At 46.1% G+C, this 19218-nt stretch overlaps 1 protein-coding gene across 1 annotated transcript in view; it reads right to left on the bottom strand.

Annotated features, from left to right (window-relative positions):
• ube2e3 (ubiquitin-conjugating enzyme E2E 3 (UBC4/5 homolog, yeast)) overlaps positions 1-15825 on the bottom strand; it is a 26056-nt gene extending 10231 nt beyond the window's left edge. The window contains exons 1-3 of the mRNA XM_062534180.1: positions 15667-15825; positions 14261-14469; positions 13027-13077 (exon numbers count right to left, since the gene is read on the bottom strand). Of these exons, the coding sequence (XP_062390164.1) occupies positions 13027-13077; positions 14261-14460 (251 nt within the window). The 5' untranslated portion in view covers positions 14461-14469; positions 15667-15825. The remainder of the gene's footprint in view (positions 1-13026; positions 13078-14260; positions 14470-15666) is intronic.
• Positions 15826-19218: the final 3393 nt, after the last annotated feature.

Genomic DNA, 19218 nt, shown 5'->3' with positions numbered 1-19218 from the left:
AAACACTACACCACGAGCGTAATTGTCCGACATGATGCGGGGTCTCAGCTGACCAAGTGGCGGCGGCGCGGCGTGGCGCGGGGAAGAGCACTGGAGGGGAAACCCGTGGTGGCATTCTTCTCTGTTCCAGCTCCTGCTGCTGAAAGCTGACACACTGACCTTCTGCTTCGGCCCAGCCACAAGAAGCCACACTTCTGATTTCATTTAGCTGAACAGGAAGGGCATGGCAGATCATTTCAGCTTATGTTACACGGCTGCAATATATAATATATACCTTCCTATACGTTCCATACAGTGGTCATTGAGGTCTAAAGCTGGGGCTCGCCACATGGATTAATTTCCAAGTGCGCACGTACTGTCAGAATGTACTCGTTTTCCCTTGTACTGCCGGTCACTTTGGATAAAAGAGATGGCTTAATGAAAAAATGTAACTGCTGTCCTCTGAGGACACTGCTTTCATAAACACACAGAGCGGCCTGTGTAGAGGGCCATTTAACACATCATTTGAAAGCTTCAGCCGCCTGAAAGAGGGTTTTTATTCATGAGGCTACAGATGCGAATCAAACAGGTGACTTCATGCAGCTGAGCTCGCTACGTTCCCCTTGAATCTGCTGTTCACCGGTATGCAGTTCAAGACACTCTGGACTGAACAGAAAGAAAAAAACTTTAATAATTAACCAAAATCATGTTCAAATGAACTGGTTTACAGTTAAGATCCTTTCCAGGCTTTATCCAGCATGTTCATCGAGAGGCCTATTTGTAAAATCAGATAAAGACTTCAGGAGACAAGGCAGACAAATCCAATTTGTATTCAAATATGGAAAGAGCAAAACCAATGTCTAGTCAAACATATTATGAACAAAGCCAATGTCTGACAATTTCAATCTAACTCTCTCCATCTTAATCAGAGAGCTGAAACATGCACTTTAAATTGAAGGTTTTATAAGTATTGACTCGCTGATTTTATACTCTCCGTATTGGACTTCACATAAAAGGATTTACAGTCCACCATTCGACTGCTCATTAGACTTATTTGTCTCTTGAATTGCTCTTCAAAGTGAGAACGTACGTAACCACACACGCACACACACACACTCACACATATACACACTCTCACACATAGACAAACACACACACAGACACACAGGCACACACACACACACAATATGCTCGACTGTGGAGGAAATGGCCACAAGAATCTGGCCACAAGAGAAGCAGCTGGCACAGACCCTGTTTGTTCTATTCCCACAGATGGATTTTCTCCCTCCCTCCCTTCCTCTCTCTCTCTCTCCTCTCTCTCTCGCTCCTCACTCTCTCTCTCTGTCCCCTTTCTCTGTCTCTCACTCTTTCTATCCTCCCTCACAATCCATTCCCTCTTTCTCTCGGTCCCTCTGTCTCTCCATCTCTCTCCCTAGATCCCCCCCTCCTCTCTCTCTCCCTCTCTCTGTCTCTCCCCCCCATTTGCACAGCTTACATTCCCAGACATTGATCTACCGGGGCACGTCGACTCGGCTAAATGCAGCCGATGTACTTTTCAAACCTGTTCAATGAGAGTTAATGATAGTTGCCACCACCAGCCCCCCCACCCCCCTCACAAAGTGAACAGAATTTACAGTGCGGCGCCGATCGTCCGCCTAATCAACTGTAAAAGCCAGCACCCCCGCCTGACAAACAGACGGATGCTCTCAAACATTTAATTTACTTAACATTTCTGTTTCCACAACAAGACCATGGCTTTCGTTTTGTTTGCGCTAATCAACAGCCATTATTTTCGTCCTGGCACATCGTTGTACATCTCTCAGGCAAATGAATGAAGAGAGAGAGAGAGAGAGAGAAAGACAGAGAGAGAGAGTCTTTAAATAAAATCAATACACAATGATATCTAACATAATCTGCCTGCTTCATCATGGGCAATTACATGAGAAGGGGGGGGGTGCGATTGGATGGATGGACACAGAGAAAAACAAACAAATATGCCATTAATCACGGATACTGCCTCTCGTAAAAATGCATTTGCCAGTCGTTTGCAGATCATTTCTCTCCCCACTTGGAAAATGGCTACAATTTACTGCCACTCCACGCGATCGCTATAAATTATACAGCCAGCTAAAACAAGATAATCTCTACATCCACACGAGGGAACGATGGCAGGACAGGGACGAGAACATAATGTCTACAATTACTGACCTTAACAGCTAAAAGACTCGCAGGCCTTATCTCAGATGAGAACCCATTTTCCAAATATTTATGGCTGAAAATTCTTCTACAATTCCACTGAAGCCTTTCCTCAAAATACAAGGGAAGCATTCCTATGCCTATGCCTCTGCCTCTTTAGTACAGCACTGTATCAACTTTGCTGCAAGGCAACTGGCTTCTTCGGTGTACATTTCACTTTTTCCAAGTCTTGTTAGCGACATTTAAATAGATGAGGGCACTACTCCATGACAGTGAGCGTCGTGAAACAATTGGATTGGTGGGTTCTCCCTGTGAATGAAAACACAGAAATACTGCCTGGCTGCAGCAGGCACCACAGCAGCGTCAATAGAGAGCTTATGGTGCCACGTCTGTTTCCTGCAACTTGGCTGAATGGAAAACACCTGGGAGGCCAAATAAGCTCCCACGAGTTTATGCGAGTCACATGCAGAAAGTTGAAGAGTGAGGGGAGAGGGAGAGGGAGAGAGAGAGAGAGAGAGAGAGAGAGAGAGAGAGAGAGGAGAGTGAGGGCTGCTCGCTTGTTCACCTGCGACTCTGACTGTGATGGAGAGCGCTGTAATCACAGCCGTCATCTTGCACTGCCCTTGGTGTGGGCTGGCGGTCAAGCTCGCTGAGGAAATACGGTGTAACCGGAGCAAGGTGAGCGTGGTCGACAGGCGGCCAGCAAGGCTGAGCACTGACCGACAACCATAGACAGACTCGGCTCACAGTTCTGAGTTCCTATATCTTTACATATAGTCCTTACATCTTTAGGACACATGAAAAACAAGGAAGACAGGAAAAATGAATCGCACAGAAATGTTGTGGTGTTTTTATGTCAGAGTAGAACTACAAACCGAAGAAATGAAAAGAAGCCAATCAGAGATTGTGCCTTGTCTGGATAGTGCAAGCCGTTTGATCTGCCATTGGCCTGCACTTCAAACGCAGAAATGCCCTCAGTGTGGGACATCATCAATGAAATCACTTGAAAATCAAGTCTTTCCTTTCAAGTCTCCTCCGAAACAACCAAGTGTCCTCCTTTAGCAACACACAGACGTGTCTCACAATCACTGCATTCGGGTTCATTAAGTAAAGGGATCATAGCAATTCCATAAAAAAAATCAATTGGGAAGAAACAAAACCACGGTCAGGTGGTGGTTCAAAAAACCCTTCCAATCAGTAGTATGAAGATGGTGTGTGTATTTTTGTTACCGGCAGCTTTTATCAGGTCTAACTCTTTAGAAAAGGTTACCTTTACTCAAGCTCTCCTGAGCCTGAAAAGCGCTCTCAGCAACTAAGCTGCTCTGGAGGCAAATAGCCGGGAGCCTAATGAACGTAATAAGCGGCAGCTCTGAGAGGTGCCTTTTCAACGTGTCGGAAACGTCTTCAGCAACCTAAGTGTGATATATAGAGAGAGCTGAACTCTGCTTGCCCAGGACAGAATCCTTGTAGTATGATAAATCTAATGTTTATCACTTAAACCTCAATGTTAAACACACTTCAGTTTTTTTTCTCTTTGTCTGAGATAGACTGACTACAGACCACGATCCCTGGATATACAGACATTCCAATTTTTTTGGCAACATGAAAATGTAATCCTCTCTTAAGCCAAACCTAACACTGTAGTGGGTTGGTGAATAGATCTGGGTTCGCGGCCATGTCAGTTGGGTCTGGTAAACAGCTTCAACTGAACCAGCGCACACGGGCAACGCCTGATACCATCTGATGTGGGATTCGCGTTAGACGACTACAAAGAAATGTGCCCTCAGTCACGATGTTGAAATTCTGTGATTTATATCCCCGGAGAGATGTGAGCAGAATTCGAGAAGCCACGACGACTGAGAAATGTATCATCTTTGCTCTTGTGCTTTGAGCCAGGCAGCCTGTTGCCGTTCGATTTTATTAATTCCTGAGCCATGAAGAAAGTGATTCTCCAGAACGGGTAATAAACACTCTGCTTTTAAACCACAGAAGATGACAATTAAATATCTGTTTAAGCATTGTGAATTCATTCAAGATGTTCTCTCCGCTGTACACTTAAAAAGGCTTGCTGAGGGAAATATAAAGAGGCTATATACTGTGTCCAGTGGCAACCTCCTGAAACTCAATCTCGCTGTGGTGTCAGCCAATTCACACCTCCTTTAAACAACACCAGGGCTAGTTCCTCCCCAGCCAGTTGAAAAAAAAATGACAATGACCTCTTTTGGTAAATACAAACGCTTGAAATAATCTTTATGAACGAATTATAATAGTGTATTTTTTGGGGAGACTCACACCATCATCAGAAAAGACTCATTGCATGCGAAATGGCCACAGAAACGGACTCACTGAGTCACAAATTTCCCACACAGCCCTCTCTCTGTCTCTCTCTCTCCCTCTCTCTCTCTCTCTCTCTCTGCACTGTCTATGAATAGCTGGCTCATGCGGCAGTGCTCCTGAGGGGCTACATAGTTTGGCCTCAGCCATTAGGTTTGATGCATAAAAAGAGAGAACATAGTGTGCGGGGGATAAAAAAAAAAAGAAGAAAAAGGAGACGAAAAAAATAAAACGAGACAAGACGCTTAGCTCTCTGACTCCAGTCATGATTAAGCACTTCAGCGCACAATCGTTACTTTTCCAACAGACAGAGAAGGAAATTATGACCGTTTATCAACAACTAACCACCCCACCCCCCATCCCCCCAATCCCCCCGTCTCCAATCCCTGTTACTGATCATCACTCGGCCCACAAAGACAATGAACGAAAGACAAAGGCAGAGACAGACAGAGAGAGAGAGGGAGAGAGAGAGAGAGAGAGACATCTGGGGAGGGGCAAGGAGGATTAACAGATGAGTGTTGTCAAACAAGTGGTATAAGGGATAAGAAGATGCCCTTCAAGCGCAGACTAGGAGGTATTCGGATGGCCTCCGTAATCCACCGAGCTGAACCGCATCAAAGCGCGACCGAGGCAGAGACAGAGGGGAGGCACTGCAAATGGACAGGCGCTAGATTCCGAAAGGGCTCGGGAATAACAAGAGCAGTGCAACTGGGAATGAGGATGAGAGGAGGGAGGGGAAAAGGGGAGGGAGGAAAGACAAAAAGAGAGAGACAGACACAGAGACGGAGGAAGAGAGAGAGAGAAGGAGAGAGAGAGGGGAGAGCGCAGGAATTGCAAATGTACGGAGCGGTCTTGACAAGACGTGCCAATTGGGAGGGCACCTCCTTGACAGGCCACTTTGAAGACAGGAAGGGGACCTTTTGTCTCAGTTCAAAGAGGAACGGCAGTAAAAATGGTCCACCAAATTGAGCTGGCATGTTTTGAAGCCGCTCGTCCCCTTTTGTCTGGGCGCCGAGGAGGCACGGGCAGCTGGCCCGAGGGGTGCCGGCTCTTTTGTTTGGCCCATGTAGTGCAACGAGTGCCCCTCTAGGACCCTCTCCGCGTCCACCCCACCCCCCCCTCCGCCTTTTTTGTCAGGCACTACACACGCCGGTGTGAAAGCAGCAGCCCTCTGCGCTAGCCTGCCCGCGGTCAATGTGCTCAAGAGCGACAGCCGAGGCAGGTGGGTGTCTGCCCCCCCCCTCCCCACCCCCCACCCAACCCCCAACACACCCCACCCAACCCCCGCTGCCAAACCCCACCTCCCATCCCCCAGCCCAGAGGGACACTGTGTCACGACGGACTGAAGTTATGCTGCAGTGTGTGCCGACACAGACAGGGATAGAGAGAGAGAGAAGAAGAAGAAATAGAGAGAAGAGACAAAAAAGAAAGAATGGTGATCAGAAAAAGAACATCTCTAAGGACGGAGCTGCCAGGCTCACAGAAGGAATTTAGCGGCGGACATATCTTAATTCGCACCGTACTACTCCACACTCGCTGAAGGCACACAAAGAAATAAGGAGGCTAAAGAGGGTTTGCAACATCGTTGGTTTTGTTCTGACAGCCAGCTGTCAACAGTTGTGCGTCAGACCAGGATTAGCGATAACATGTAATTAGAGGATATACCGCTGTAGGTGTGGAGCTGGATCGCAATCACACGGAGAGACGTCAGCCAGAAAATAACGGCACGGGCCATACAGAATGCTGCTGAGGCTCCAACCCTGAACTAATGGGTTAATAAGGTTAGGTCTCCATGGAGGCCACACTAAGGGGGGCCATTATGGAAAACAATATTCATCAGCCTCTCCCCACCTCCTACCAAGCGTCTCCTCTTCCTTCTCATGTGCCCAGAGAGGAGGACATGAACAACACGGAGAGAGAGAGGGAGAGAGAGAGAGAGAGAGAGAGAGAGAGAGGGAGGGAGAAACGATCCTCTAGTAAAGAGAGAAATACTCGACGTGCACACTGATCAGAGTTGTAGCAGTTTAATAATATGTCTGCTAGAGAGGAAAAGAGCACAGAGCAAGAACAAACACTCTCCAACAGCTCTTCTGAAGGCCTGCCTCAAAGGCACAGCAACAGCGTGTGTGTGCGTGCGTGTGTGTGTGTGTGTGTGTGTGTGTGTGTGTGTGTGTGTGTGTGTGTGTGTGTGTGTGTGTGTGTGTGTGTGTGTGTGTGTGTGTGTGTGTGTGTGTGTGTGTGTGTGTGTGTGTGTGTGTTTGTGTGTGTGCAGGCTGTGCACGCGCAAGCATGTGTGTGTGTGTGTGTGTGTGTGTGCGCCTGTGTGAGGGCCAGACACATTCAGCCTACTATTCATGCTGTTCTTGAAAAGGAAACCAAGATGCTTCAAGTTCCTCACTTGTGAAATAGTGTATGTCAGGCTAACCTGAGTTCAAAACAGAAAGCAAGAAAACCGCACAGAAAATCGCACACCAACCAACACGCCGTCAGAAGAATACACGTATCGTCCACAGAAATGGGCACTACTGACGTTTGGCAGTGACAATAACAGAGGAAGCCCAGGCTGTATGCGCTTGTGTCTATGTGTCTGCGTGTGTGTTTGTGTGTGTGTGTGTGTGTGTGTGTGTGCGTGTGTGTGTGTGTGTGTGTGGTGAGGGGGGTGGCAGACGGGTCGTTATCACACGGCTTGGTGTGTCACCGCGGTGTGGTTATCAGAGGCCTGGACCAAACAGCCAAGCAATGACAAGGCTAAGTGTTATCAGCAATGAGTGATGGCTCAGGGAATGAATGTGGGCCGAGGGGGTGTAGAACAAACAAGTGCCCTCTACACACACACACACACACACACACACACACACACACACACACACACACACACACACACACACAATGTAAAGTGCCTGATGGATTTAGCCAATTACTACTCAGGTACTGAAAGTACTATTAGAGCAAATTGTGGTTGGGGTTATTGCCAAAGTCTCTATGAATGCTACTTGCTGAATAAAAACAGGAAACTCTTCTTAACCTCAGAGTCTAATCTGACCTCTTTAAGGCATACATTAAGAATCAAATAATAGAATCTACAGTCATACAATTTTTGACTGGTATAACTAAATGATAGCACATACTTAATTTAATATATAAGATAGACTTCAATGTTGCCATAACATTGAGCAGCCTTATCAGTAAATGATATAATTACAGTGCATACATAAAAGTATCAAAATCACATGGTTGAACATCTGGGTCCCAGATTCACATTTCTAAAAGAAGAATACCTGATCAAGTCTCGCGGAAAAAAAAAAGCAGAACTCATCCATTTTGTATAGACCCATTTAGGAGATCACGTTGGTGATTGAGGTTGATGTATTTGATGATGCTTATCAAAGCAGGGCTTGCTATCCTGCACGGCCTCAGTGAAATCAGCGGACTGCACAGAACTTGGAGGAATGTTGATCAGTTCAATGCTGTAATGCCACCCTCCCCTGAGGGCCCCACAAGGTGTAATTAATTCACAAAAGAGCAAATTCATTTATTCATTAATTAGAGCAACAAGGAGGCCTGCCCGGTCACCCTAATATGCTGATTTAATCACTTGACACACGCTATCAGCAGCACCAACAACTGTGTTTCTGTTCTGTGGCCCTGCTATGCAACTCGAGAGGCAAAATGGAGATGCCAAATTCTCCCTGTCTATTCTACTCTGTAGTCTCAGATCGATAGCCCTTTAGTGGCTGTTCTTTGTCTACTGAGTGGTGTGTGTATTTATGTGAGTGCGAGTATGTATTTATGTGCATGTGTGTTTGTGTGTGTGTGTGTGTGTTTGTGTGTGTGTGTGTGTGTGTGTGTGCACATGTGTGTGTGTGTGTGTGTGTCTGTATGTGTGCGTGTGGGTGTGGGTGTCGTGGTGGCTGGCAGCGGTGAATGTGTCTGCTGGACATTTTGTGACACAAAAACTCCACAGTGAATGTGACAGCTGGACGATGGCCAGGGCGAGAGACACGCGGTCACTGTCAGTCACAGAATAAGTGCATGTTTGGCTGCCAGTGCGGACAGGTCCAGAAAAAAATTGGTGGTGGGAGGAAAAACATAGAGGGACAGTGGCAGGCGCCACTCTCATGCACGTATGAAGAACAGGGAATACCCTTATGAATGGGCACACACCACACACACACACACACACACACACACACACACACACACACACACTACGCACAAAGGAACATATCCACACAAACACAACACACACACACACACACACACACAAAGAGGAACATATCCACACACACACAACACACACACACACACAAACAGACATATCCACAGCAACACAACATTCATACACATATACACATACACACACCACACACACACACACACACACACACACACACACACACACACACACACAAAGGAACATATCCACACACAAACGCACCCACATACACAGAGAAACAAAGGCCCAGTATTTAGACTGACTATTAACAATCTACATATTGCACACCCAACCTGACTCATTGGCAGCTCAGCGTGACAGAAGCAGTAGCGATGGAGACACAATTACAGGGCCATGTTATTAGCTTCTCAGATTACTAAATGTGTCCAAATTCCAAATGACATATAACAGCCGGAAGCCCTCTTTAAATATTTACCCCGTCCAGTCAGCCTGAGAGCTCTCTCTCTCTCTCTCTCTCTCTCTCTCTCTCTCTCTCTCTCTCTCTCTCACGTTTTTCTCTCGTTCTCCCAACATTGCTTCGTTATGACACAATCAGGTAGAGGAGACGCTGGCGCTGTCTTGAGCTGATTAGCGCTAGCGGTGCACCAGCATATCTAGTTAAATGGTCTCCTTGACTACGTCGTACAAAAACATCCCTCATCTCCGCTATGCCTCTGAGAGGTCTGTGAAAGTGGCTCTGCTTGGGGGGTGGGGGGAGGGTTACCAGAAAAAAAGCATAAGGCGAATGAAAATGTTCCCATCTACCTAAGATGCCATTACTTTCCATTACAACTAATGGGACTCTTCTTTTTCCTCTCTCTCCAGAGAGAGAGGGGAAGAGGGGAGAAAAAGAAGGAGTGTGAAAACTTCCCTGTAAGGCAGAATTAAAAATCAATAAAGAATACAAGCACAACAACTACCGGAGCAACGTATGAATTCATTTGTGCCACTGCCAGCCCCGTGTCAGTCCATCCGAGCCATTTCCAGTGCAAATGATTGAACTGTCAGACAACTAATGTGTCAATTTACAGCTGTCAATATGCTCAGCCCCCAACCTTGCCCTCCCTCCCTCCCCTGCCTCGCCATGGCTGCACCAGAAGGCACAAATCCAAATCACATTAACAGCGCGAGAGATGCTATCAAATCACAATGAGGGCAATAAAAAAAAAGAACCACTACAACTATATCCAGTGCAGTCAACAGAGAAATCTGATAATGTCGCATAAGGGATTCTAACGTGCTTCCTTTACGGCGGAATGCCATTATCATGATGTGCGCCCGCCGAAGGAATTCCACAAGCGTTAGCACTTCCCTGAAGAAGTGCAACACTCACGGTGTGAGCCACTCAGCACGCGCGCGCGCACACACACACACACACACACACGGCGGAATAAAAAGCCCTCCTGCTTATTACGCGACGCATTCGCACGGCAAACAAACAGCCGAGTGCACACTTACTTAACCCGCGCGCGCGCAGCCTCCGCGTAAATTATTCAGGCTGCTCTGCATAGTTGACAAATGCGCGAGGACAACAGCTTGCACAGATCTGAAAGCAATACAATGGCCTTTGATCGCAAACATAATCAAGTTTTTATCTGTGCACTGACGGACGTTGCCGTGTTTAATCAATAGCAGCCCCACTGTCTGCCGACGCGCGGCCGTGCAGCCGAGGACAGACATGAGCATTAACACAGACGAAACAAAGGAAGGCCCGGCCAAGAAGACACTGCTCGTACATCACTGGGCTGCCTGTCATCAAAATAAATACGATAAAGACACGTAAACAGCCATATAAATGCCTGTCAAAAACAGGCCGCGCTATCTACAACGTTAACGCCGAATAAACAAAGAATGCTCCAACTAAGACACTCCTTATACAGCTCCAGCTGAGACATTCCTTTATGAACAGGGCATGACGTGTTTACTCAAACAATAACAATAACAAGAGAGCTCAACAACATCAACATTTGATTTTTAAAAACAAGGCTGCGATACTGTATCCCCGGGGAGCATGGATATTTAATGCACCGTCTTGGCGCAGGCCGAGGAGCGGTTTATGAAGAGGAGATATGGTGAGCTGACACAGCCAGACCCAGGCCTCGACACGGCCTGACAGCTGAAGCGTAAATGCAGGGGCTGTAGCCAGAGCAGAAGCGCGGAGGTGAAGCCTGCCATTTCTCCCCTGAGCGGTCATTCAAAGCTCCCCTCTTATCCATTCTGTCACTGTTATTTTACAGCGTGACATTTATGGGATTGTGTCATTTCAATGAGCCCAAGGCTGAGGGATAGGGGTTTAACCCCCCCCCCCCAAATAACACATCGCCAGCACACAAAAACCACAAACCACCACCCCCCATGACTGACACCCAGCCAAAGACTTTCCTACCGCAACGACAGAACAGTGCACGGAGGTGTGTGTGTGTGGGGGGGGGGGGGGGTATGAAGTTCACTTCCAACACCCTAAGCTGGCAAAACACAATGAGGGGTATTAGCATCAAATCAATTTAATAATATCACAGCCTGCAGGTAAACAATGCACAAGGGAGACGGCCCAGCTGAAAGGAAATCCATGCGCCAGAAGGAGGGACTGAGTGGCATTATGGGGGCCATTATCACAGTCTGCTGAGCACCGGCGCGGGCCACGCCGTACACCAGAGCACAAACACGGCCAGGACAGCTCACCTGGAATGAGATGCGCGCGTTGATATGACCCTGATGAAGGCACAGGCCGAAAAGTTGGCGCATCAGAAGTCTGAGCGTGCAACGGCACATTTGTTTTTCTGTTTAGTTTGAAAGTATTTAGTCGCTCAGCACCTCAACACGGTGGGCGCTTATTTTTTCTGCTCGAACTCGTTCAGCAATTGTTCAGTTAGTGCGATCAGGGTCTTGAAGGGTTTCATGGAGCGTCACCGGTTCCCAATGTGCTCACATCAGCAATAGCTTGGTGAATTGGCTTGTGACCACTAAAAGATTAAGGAGGGAGGGACTGCCCATCCACTCCCATTTCCAACCATCATACCAATTTACCTCCAATCAAACCCAGATGGTGCGCTGGTGTTCTGTGTCCCCGGTCATCCGCGCGACATGGGCGGTCAACACACGCTGGCAGCAGCCGCCACCGAGGGCTCTCGGCGCCTGAGCAGCTCGGCTGGGGCTGCAGCCCGAGCCCATCCTAACGAGCCCTGTGGCTGAACCTTACAGGCCGTGGGGGAGCAAAGGGGAGGAGGAGGGGTGGAGTGGGGAGGGGTGCGGGTGGTGGTGGTGGTGTTCTCATTTCAACCGACCCCCCTCCCCCAACCCTCCACTAAAGGGCCCCCCGCTCTCTTTTTTGTGCACTTTAGTTACACCGCGGGGTTCCAGTATCGGGTGCAGAAAAGTGAGAGGCCCCCAAGTGCAGTGTCATAAATGTAAAGGATTCTGTTATCTGATGGGAGAGTCCGCTCTGTGGCTGGAGCGCCCAGTGACAGGTTGCCAATGAAGAGAATCCAATTGATTCCAAGAATTGAATACAGGAGTGAAAAAGATTTCAAATGAAACGCACGTAAGACTAAGAAATATGCTTTTTACTGTAATTCTAACACTGGCAGCATTTAGAAACATAAAGCTACTCTGAGCTACAGAATCTGATTGTCAAAAGAGCATTAGTTCAAAAAATAATTACTATCTAGAAATCTGCAGAAAACACAGGCATTCCAACATTCTGATCTAAGAAAACTCCAAACCACTCACTGAACTAATCAACCAAGAAAAATGTAATTAAATCTATAATATTAAGTTGTTTGGCAAGGTTTCTCTTGAATTCAAACCATGCAGAGAAAAAAAAGCAATGCAAATCTGTTTAACACCAAATTAAACAGTTGAGCTCAGCCTGATTCTCATCTCTTGCCTGCTTGCTGGCTTGTTCCTGTCGACTCATTAAAGAGCTGCAGTGAGCAAAGTTCACTGTGAGGATGGCAATCAAAGATGCACTCATAAAGACAGCATCTGTTATGCTAATAAAAACATAACAAGGGGCCAGACCACGCAGCCCTCGCACAATATCACAATGTCACTGCATCAAAACACCACCTCAGTGCGTGGGGTAAAGGTCCATGTTACTGGCAAGAAAACGAAAAAAGGAGGGAAAAAACAACCCCAAGTGTGGTGAATAGTGAGATTGAAACCACACTGCAACAGTTGGTGTGCTTTCTCAACTATTACCCTCTGTCTTGTCTCACATACAGTCAACCCAGAGAATGCATTCAGACACTGAAGCAACAAAAAAAATCTGCCAACGAATAATGAAAGGAGACTTGTCTTACCTGCAATTGGGCGGGGGATCCAAAGTGATTTCAGCTAGCTCCTTCTGAATTCTGTGTGATAACCAGAGATAGAGAGAGAGAGAGAGAGAGAGAAAAAGAGAGAGAGAGAGAGAGAGGCAGAACGCTTGTGAGAGTTGCAAGCAGTAGGGGGAATTACACTGCCCTCTACCAGCGCAGCGTTTAATGCACGGCTGGCTCTCCCTTCAGTACAGCTAACATGGCTGCTTCCTCTTTGTTCTCGGAGGCATAACCCGAATCCCATAACAGGAAAACTTTGCGGTCCCCCATTCACCCCTTCCCCTCATCGTACGATGCCGCTCGCAGGCTCAACACAAAGCTCTCAGCCCGAGGCTCCAACCTTGACTCAGGACAGACGCTTCTGATCACTTTTAGCACAAAAGATTTTCTTTTAAAGCTTATATGCAAATGAGTCAGGAGGGGAGGGGGGGAGTAGCTCAGGCATATTTGACAAGGGCTTTAAACTCGGGCTCTGCTGCTGTTTCTAAAGCATTATCAACACCGTGAGGAGGTGGGTTAAAAAGAACGGTTTTAACACTGACAATGTAATTATACCTTTTCATCAGATAAACAACACCAGAGGCTGCAGAGCTAAAGTTGCTCCCTTTCCTCTCTTTTTTCAAACATCTCTCACATGCATTTCTTTCAGCTCTTTCTGTCCTCCGATGTGGTGACAACTATTTAGCCTGCTTACTTAAACTGTTGTCCACATGATTGAGGGGACCCCCAGTTTAAAATGCCTGAGACAAAACAGGAAGAAAGATCTAGACAATGCTGTCATGAGTTGTCTCCTGCTCTTGTCAGTGCACCAGTTTGACTTGGCTCGTGTCTGCAAAGTTTGACTAGTGCACAGGGCTGACAAAGTTGCTTTACCACTCTATATGGCACGCATTACTCATCTATTAAGTGTGTTAATAAATCAACTTAATGAAGCGGAAGATATTTGCACTGTGTGATATTAAAGAGGCCTTTTTAAACTTACAAACCGAAATGCCCTGGTTCTCAACAGTGATAAATCACAATTATACATGACCCAATAAAATACATGGCTTTATAAGCCCTAGATTTTTTTTAAAGTTAAGGTTAAATCGGACCAGATCAAAACCAATACCTAATTCCTTCAAACAAGCTCAGAGGTGACCATGGCTTGCTTGGACATAAACTGTGTTAAGGCACTGAGGTTCCAATCAATAAAATCAGAGAGCGAGATGTTTACCTTTTAGCACTGGTGGACAATTTCGCTGTTGTTTTGCTGGACAGTTTGGTTGCTTTCTTCTGTTGCTGAGGAGGTGTGGGCTGCTTTCTCTCCTCTTGCTCTTCTGGTTCTGGCACGGGAGGGTCTCTCTGATCTGCATCAGAACTCCCGCTGCTGGTGCTCGGACTTTCGTCATCTGATCGTTGTCTTTCACTGGACATGTTTTCCCCCTTGGATCAAAGACAACAAGTTCTAAACTTGGGCTCGGGGATGCGTCACTACGCCGGGGTTAGATCATATATCTATCAATGACTGGACTTCTTAATCAGTCTGCACGACTCAGCTACTGCAGATATTTACACGCTTCCTCCAGTGCTCGAGCAACCTTTTAGGTGGCTTTACAGTGCAGCTATTCTTGATGAGACGACTTACTCAAGTTTAAGGCTAGATTGTTGAATTTCAGCTGGAATTGAGGAGTTATTCTGTCGTAAGTAGATTCAATTTAGTCTCTTGCCTACTCAAAAAGCAACGTATTGTTAGTGTTGCACCTGTTTTGATACAGTAGCCTACATTTTTCACACTAAGGTGTGAAATTCCAGGCAGACTTCAGGAAACCACCAAGTTGAACCATGTCTGCAATTACTTACCTAAACCAAAATGTTGTCAATCTGAAGGACGGCCGATGTCCACGTTTGCAAACATTCACTAAACGCGTTTCAGTGTTATAGGCTACAACAACTGCCTCGACATGGATACAAAGTTAATGTAAGCGAATGGTCACGGATACTGAGCGGCGAAAGAGTAACGAGCGATAAAATTGCCTATAGCAACATAATAACGTTTCACTTGCATTGACTGTAATAGCAGTTATCTACTTAATGATACAGCGAGCTAGCAACCATAGCTTCTTCATAACCTTCTTAATGCATGGTAAGGTGAGTTTTGCATCCCCTAAAAGCACCAACTAGCTGTGTTATTGAGAGTAAATGACAAAATACACGGCTATTTCTATCGCCACCAGCGCACAAATATTGGTGGGGAGAATGAGATTCGAGAGCTGCAAGGAAAGCATAATTGCACCTATTCGCAGCAAGGGGGGCTCGCAAGCTAAATAAAACATTTCATGTTTCTATCACTTTAGAAGAGAACACGGATTTACCGACGAATAGGCTATGTGTGCGGAAAGGCTAACTCGTTCGATGCGTGCGGGAGCAGAGTAAGATTTTGAGATCCGATCTTTAAAATCCTTTGTAGAACGAAGAGGTTTGTTATGGTAGGAGGCACTCCAGTATCAGCATGGTGTACCAACTGATGCGTGAAGTCAGTTTCGAGCTCCCTCTTCAGCTACAGCCCTGAAAACACTAAGAAAGGACGATGTTTTACCCCCTAACCAGGGCTCTCAGTGACCCTTAAAGCTTCTTCTTTACCTTAGTATCGGTCTCGTCCGGATCTGGGGTGGTTAGGAGTGTAAAAAATCCTGTTGAAATGGAGCCGGGAAGACGACGGTCTCCGGCCGAGCTGTGAACATTGGAGAGTCGGAAGGAAAGGAGGCGCTGCAATTTCGGCTTGGACAGAGAGGTGGCGCTGTATAGCGAATGGGCAGCAGGACTCACATCTTTGGGTTTAAGTGGCTTGCAGCTCCCTCCCCCCTTTAGACGATGTAATGGTCATAAAAAAGCAAACACAGCAGTTACCCGGCTGGGTATCACTTCCCTGGATTCGCACGGAGTGATATACCCGTCACAGAGCCACTGACTGCACTTTACGAAGCAACCATTTCATCTGCATTTGCCGTGACAGATTTTATGTTGCGGTGACGAATTCTGCGATGGGAATATTCATCCTTGGCTATAAGATTCATCAAGTCAGTTTGTGTTATTGCCTCAGGAATATGTTTAAACACCCGTGGTAAAAGTGGCATCGCATGTGAGCAGGAGTGGGGAAACTTTGAACTGAGGTGAGAAGACCCAACTGGACTATTTGATGGCTGCAAACAGGACCTCGTACGTTGGTATTCTTTACCCGATAATATTAGTGGTGTTGAGGGCAGTTTTTTATGACTGATAATTACAGTAGCATACAGTAAGAAAATATGCTCTTATACGACTGTAGCTTTGCAACTATTTGGACTGTTTCTGAGCAGTATAGAGATGAAGTAGCTCGCTATAATGGATCGCACAGGTGTTTTCTGTTCTGTCTGTCAATAGTGTGTGGTCATAAATCATTATTCGGGCTTTACGACATCAGTGCGTCTTTGTTATTCCTTAGATTATTGTGTCAGGTATTGCTTCACACAAAATGTAGAAGGTACCGAAGGCAAACTGGTTATGATAAAGGTTAGGCTTCAGCCTATATATTATATCAAGTAGCCTAATTTCTGTAACTCGTGATCTGTATGAAGGAACTATAGTGCATCTGCCTTAACTGCAAGTAGGCTATGTGTATCATTTTACTATGAATGCAAGAGAGTGACTTCTTTAAGACATTTTTGTGTCTGACATATTTCAGTGTCTAATGTCCCTATCTAAATGGTTTGTTTTTGCTACACCATGCAACAAAAATTAAATAAAGACAAAATGTGTGTTAGATTAGGATTGTATGTGCTCCCTTATTATGTCTGTAATTCAGGCCAGAGAGGTCAGGGTAATTATGCTGTGGGTGTATTCCTCCATAAAGAATCAGGTGTGGGTAAGTTGGGGGAGTGTTGCTAATGGACGTCACCCTGAATAGCCTACACAAGGGAGACATGATACCAGTCTGGATACATCTATCTCAGGAATGTGGCTTGGAGAGGTTGAGTGTGCATGTTTGCTTCCACCCAATTATGAGTCCGCTCGTGTCCAGGTCACCCAACCCCCCCTCCGCTCCCAACAAGAGTGGGATCTCCCTTAGGAGTTTACAGCCCCTGCAATCCGCTGTCACATGTAACCCTTTCAGATTGCCGTGAAGATGTTTTTGTTTCACCTTTCATAGAAACACACAGTGAAAAGTGAATGTCTTTTTTCCCCCTCCCTTGACAAGATAATAGCATGCGTGCATGCTGGAGAGAGTTTCTTTTTAAACAGCAATTATATGCTTCAGTGTCAGGCAATTTCTCCTATACCTTGAGAGCGCTTAGACTAAACGAGCTCCTGATTCCACTGCTCCCATGCTGAGCTAATAAGGGGAAAGGTGGGATGAGAGCTGGAGGCATTTAGGCTGCTTGGGGCGGGGATCCTCTTGTGTCAGAGCCAAGAGAGAGGGAGAGAGAGAGAGAGGGTGAGGGAGAGAGAGAAAGAAAGGAGAGAGAGAGAGGAGTGAGTGCCTAACATCCCAGGCTTATCGCTTGTGACAGCCCATTGACGGCAGGGGCAGGGAAAAGAAAACAGACCGGTGTGGATTTGTGCTTTCCACTGTATGTCATAAAAGTGAAATACAAGAAGTACCCTCAGCCATGATATGAATCAAACGTAAAGGAGACACGAAAGCGCTTTCAGGTGCACACGGGCGCCAGGACGAAGGTGGATAATATTAGTCGTGTGTGTGATTGCATTACGGGGGTAGTCTTCTGGAACTGCAAAGTGTACCGGAATAGATCAGTCGTAAAATCCTCCATGACACTCTACATTAGCATCCACCACAGAAGTGGTTGAGATGAGCTGTAGGTCATTGTCAAGAACATGAATCCAACAAAAACTCTGAATCAACATGTCTTGTCCATCAGTGTTGAGGGCTAGTTGTTTGTCTGTCCCTCACATTCTCTGTGCTTTTTGTGGTTTGATAAAGGCATGGCTAGAATCACTAATCAGAATCACCTTGCAATAAGCCTCATGAACAAGTAATAAGATGGTAATAGATGTCATCCAGCCATCCCAAGGGTTATCATGCATGGCTCCGTTAAAAAAAAGTAAGAGGTTCTTCAAAGCTTAATAATTTCCATAGAACTAAGCACTGCTCTAAAACTGAGGGACCAAATACTTCCAATGGGCTCTTCACTGTTATGTTTAAAATAGAATCGTTAAGGGTTGCCATTTGGGCACAACCTGAAAATCCTTTGTTTTGTTCAGTTTATATTTAAGTAGCTGAAGTTGTAAAGATCAGCCCTTCCGTCCTGCCTCCACTGCCTTGTTCTGCTCTTTGAGGAATTCTGTTTGGCCTTCATCTGACAGCGGTAATATAAATGTTGTAAATTCTGGCAGGAATCCCAAGCAGTATCGCCCGCATGTTATATCTGATAGGAGACATAAAAGTGTATCTGAGCACATGTGCACCATGCACATCACAGTCACATCTCCACAGCCCTGGAGATCGCAGATAAAAGCACAAGACTGGCATAAAAGCTCTCACCAAGAGAATAACACTGCATAGGCTTTTTTTTGCATTGGCTTGTGTAATAACAGCTACACGGTGCTGTTAAAAAAAATCCTTATTTACACCTTAAAGGTTAAATGAGTGTAAATTTTGGAATTGCCAGGACCTAAAATGATTGCGCAATTGAATATTAATGAGCTCCTAATTAGTCTATCAGCGCACAGCAACCCGAAATGGACATTAATATTTTACGACACAGCTGGTTGTCCTCCATTCGGGGGAAGCACATATATCTTAAAGATTCACAACAGAGAGATGGCTCGGTGCTGGGGGTAGAACCGCCTCCTCCCCTTGCACTGTGTAATTTGGAGGAGATATATTTGTTTGAGGTAGGGCTTGACATACATTTGTTCAGTCTCTATCGGCAATTGTAGTTTTCCGTCTTCTTGCATGTGCGAGTCGGTTAATCCATTGCTAATGGGATTTTATGATGAGCCCCTACCCATTATCCCTTTGTGAAGAATTTCATGTGTAAAATGAGGTACATTTATTTAAATCTCATTTGACAATTAATGCTTTTTTTTTGTTTTGTTTGATGGACTAAGAACAAAAGCCATCAGCCTGGTTCTGACTCCTCTCCCCTGACCATGGTCCCCTCCCCAACCGAGCGTTGCCCAGGTAGTTGGACT

This window comes from Sardina pilchardus, chromosome 4, assembly GCF_963854185.1.
Source record: "Sardina pilchardus chromosome 4, fSarPil1.1, whole genome shotgun sequence".
Lineage (NCBI taxonomy): Eukaryota > Metazoa > Chordata > Actinopteri > Clupeiformes > Clupeidae > Sardina > Sardina pilchardus.
Note: the sequence above shows the minus strand (reverse complement) of the source record. Positions and strands in the feature narration are given on the sequence as shown.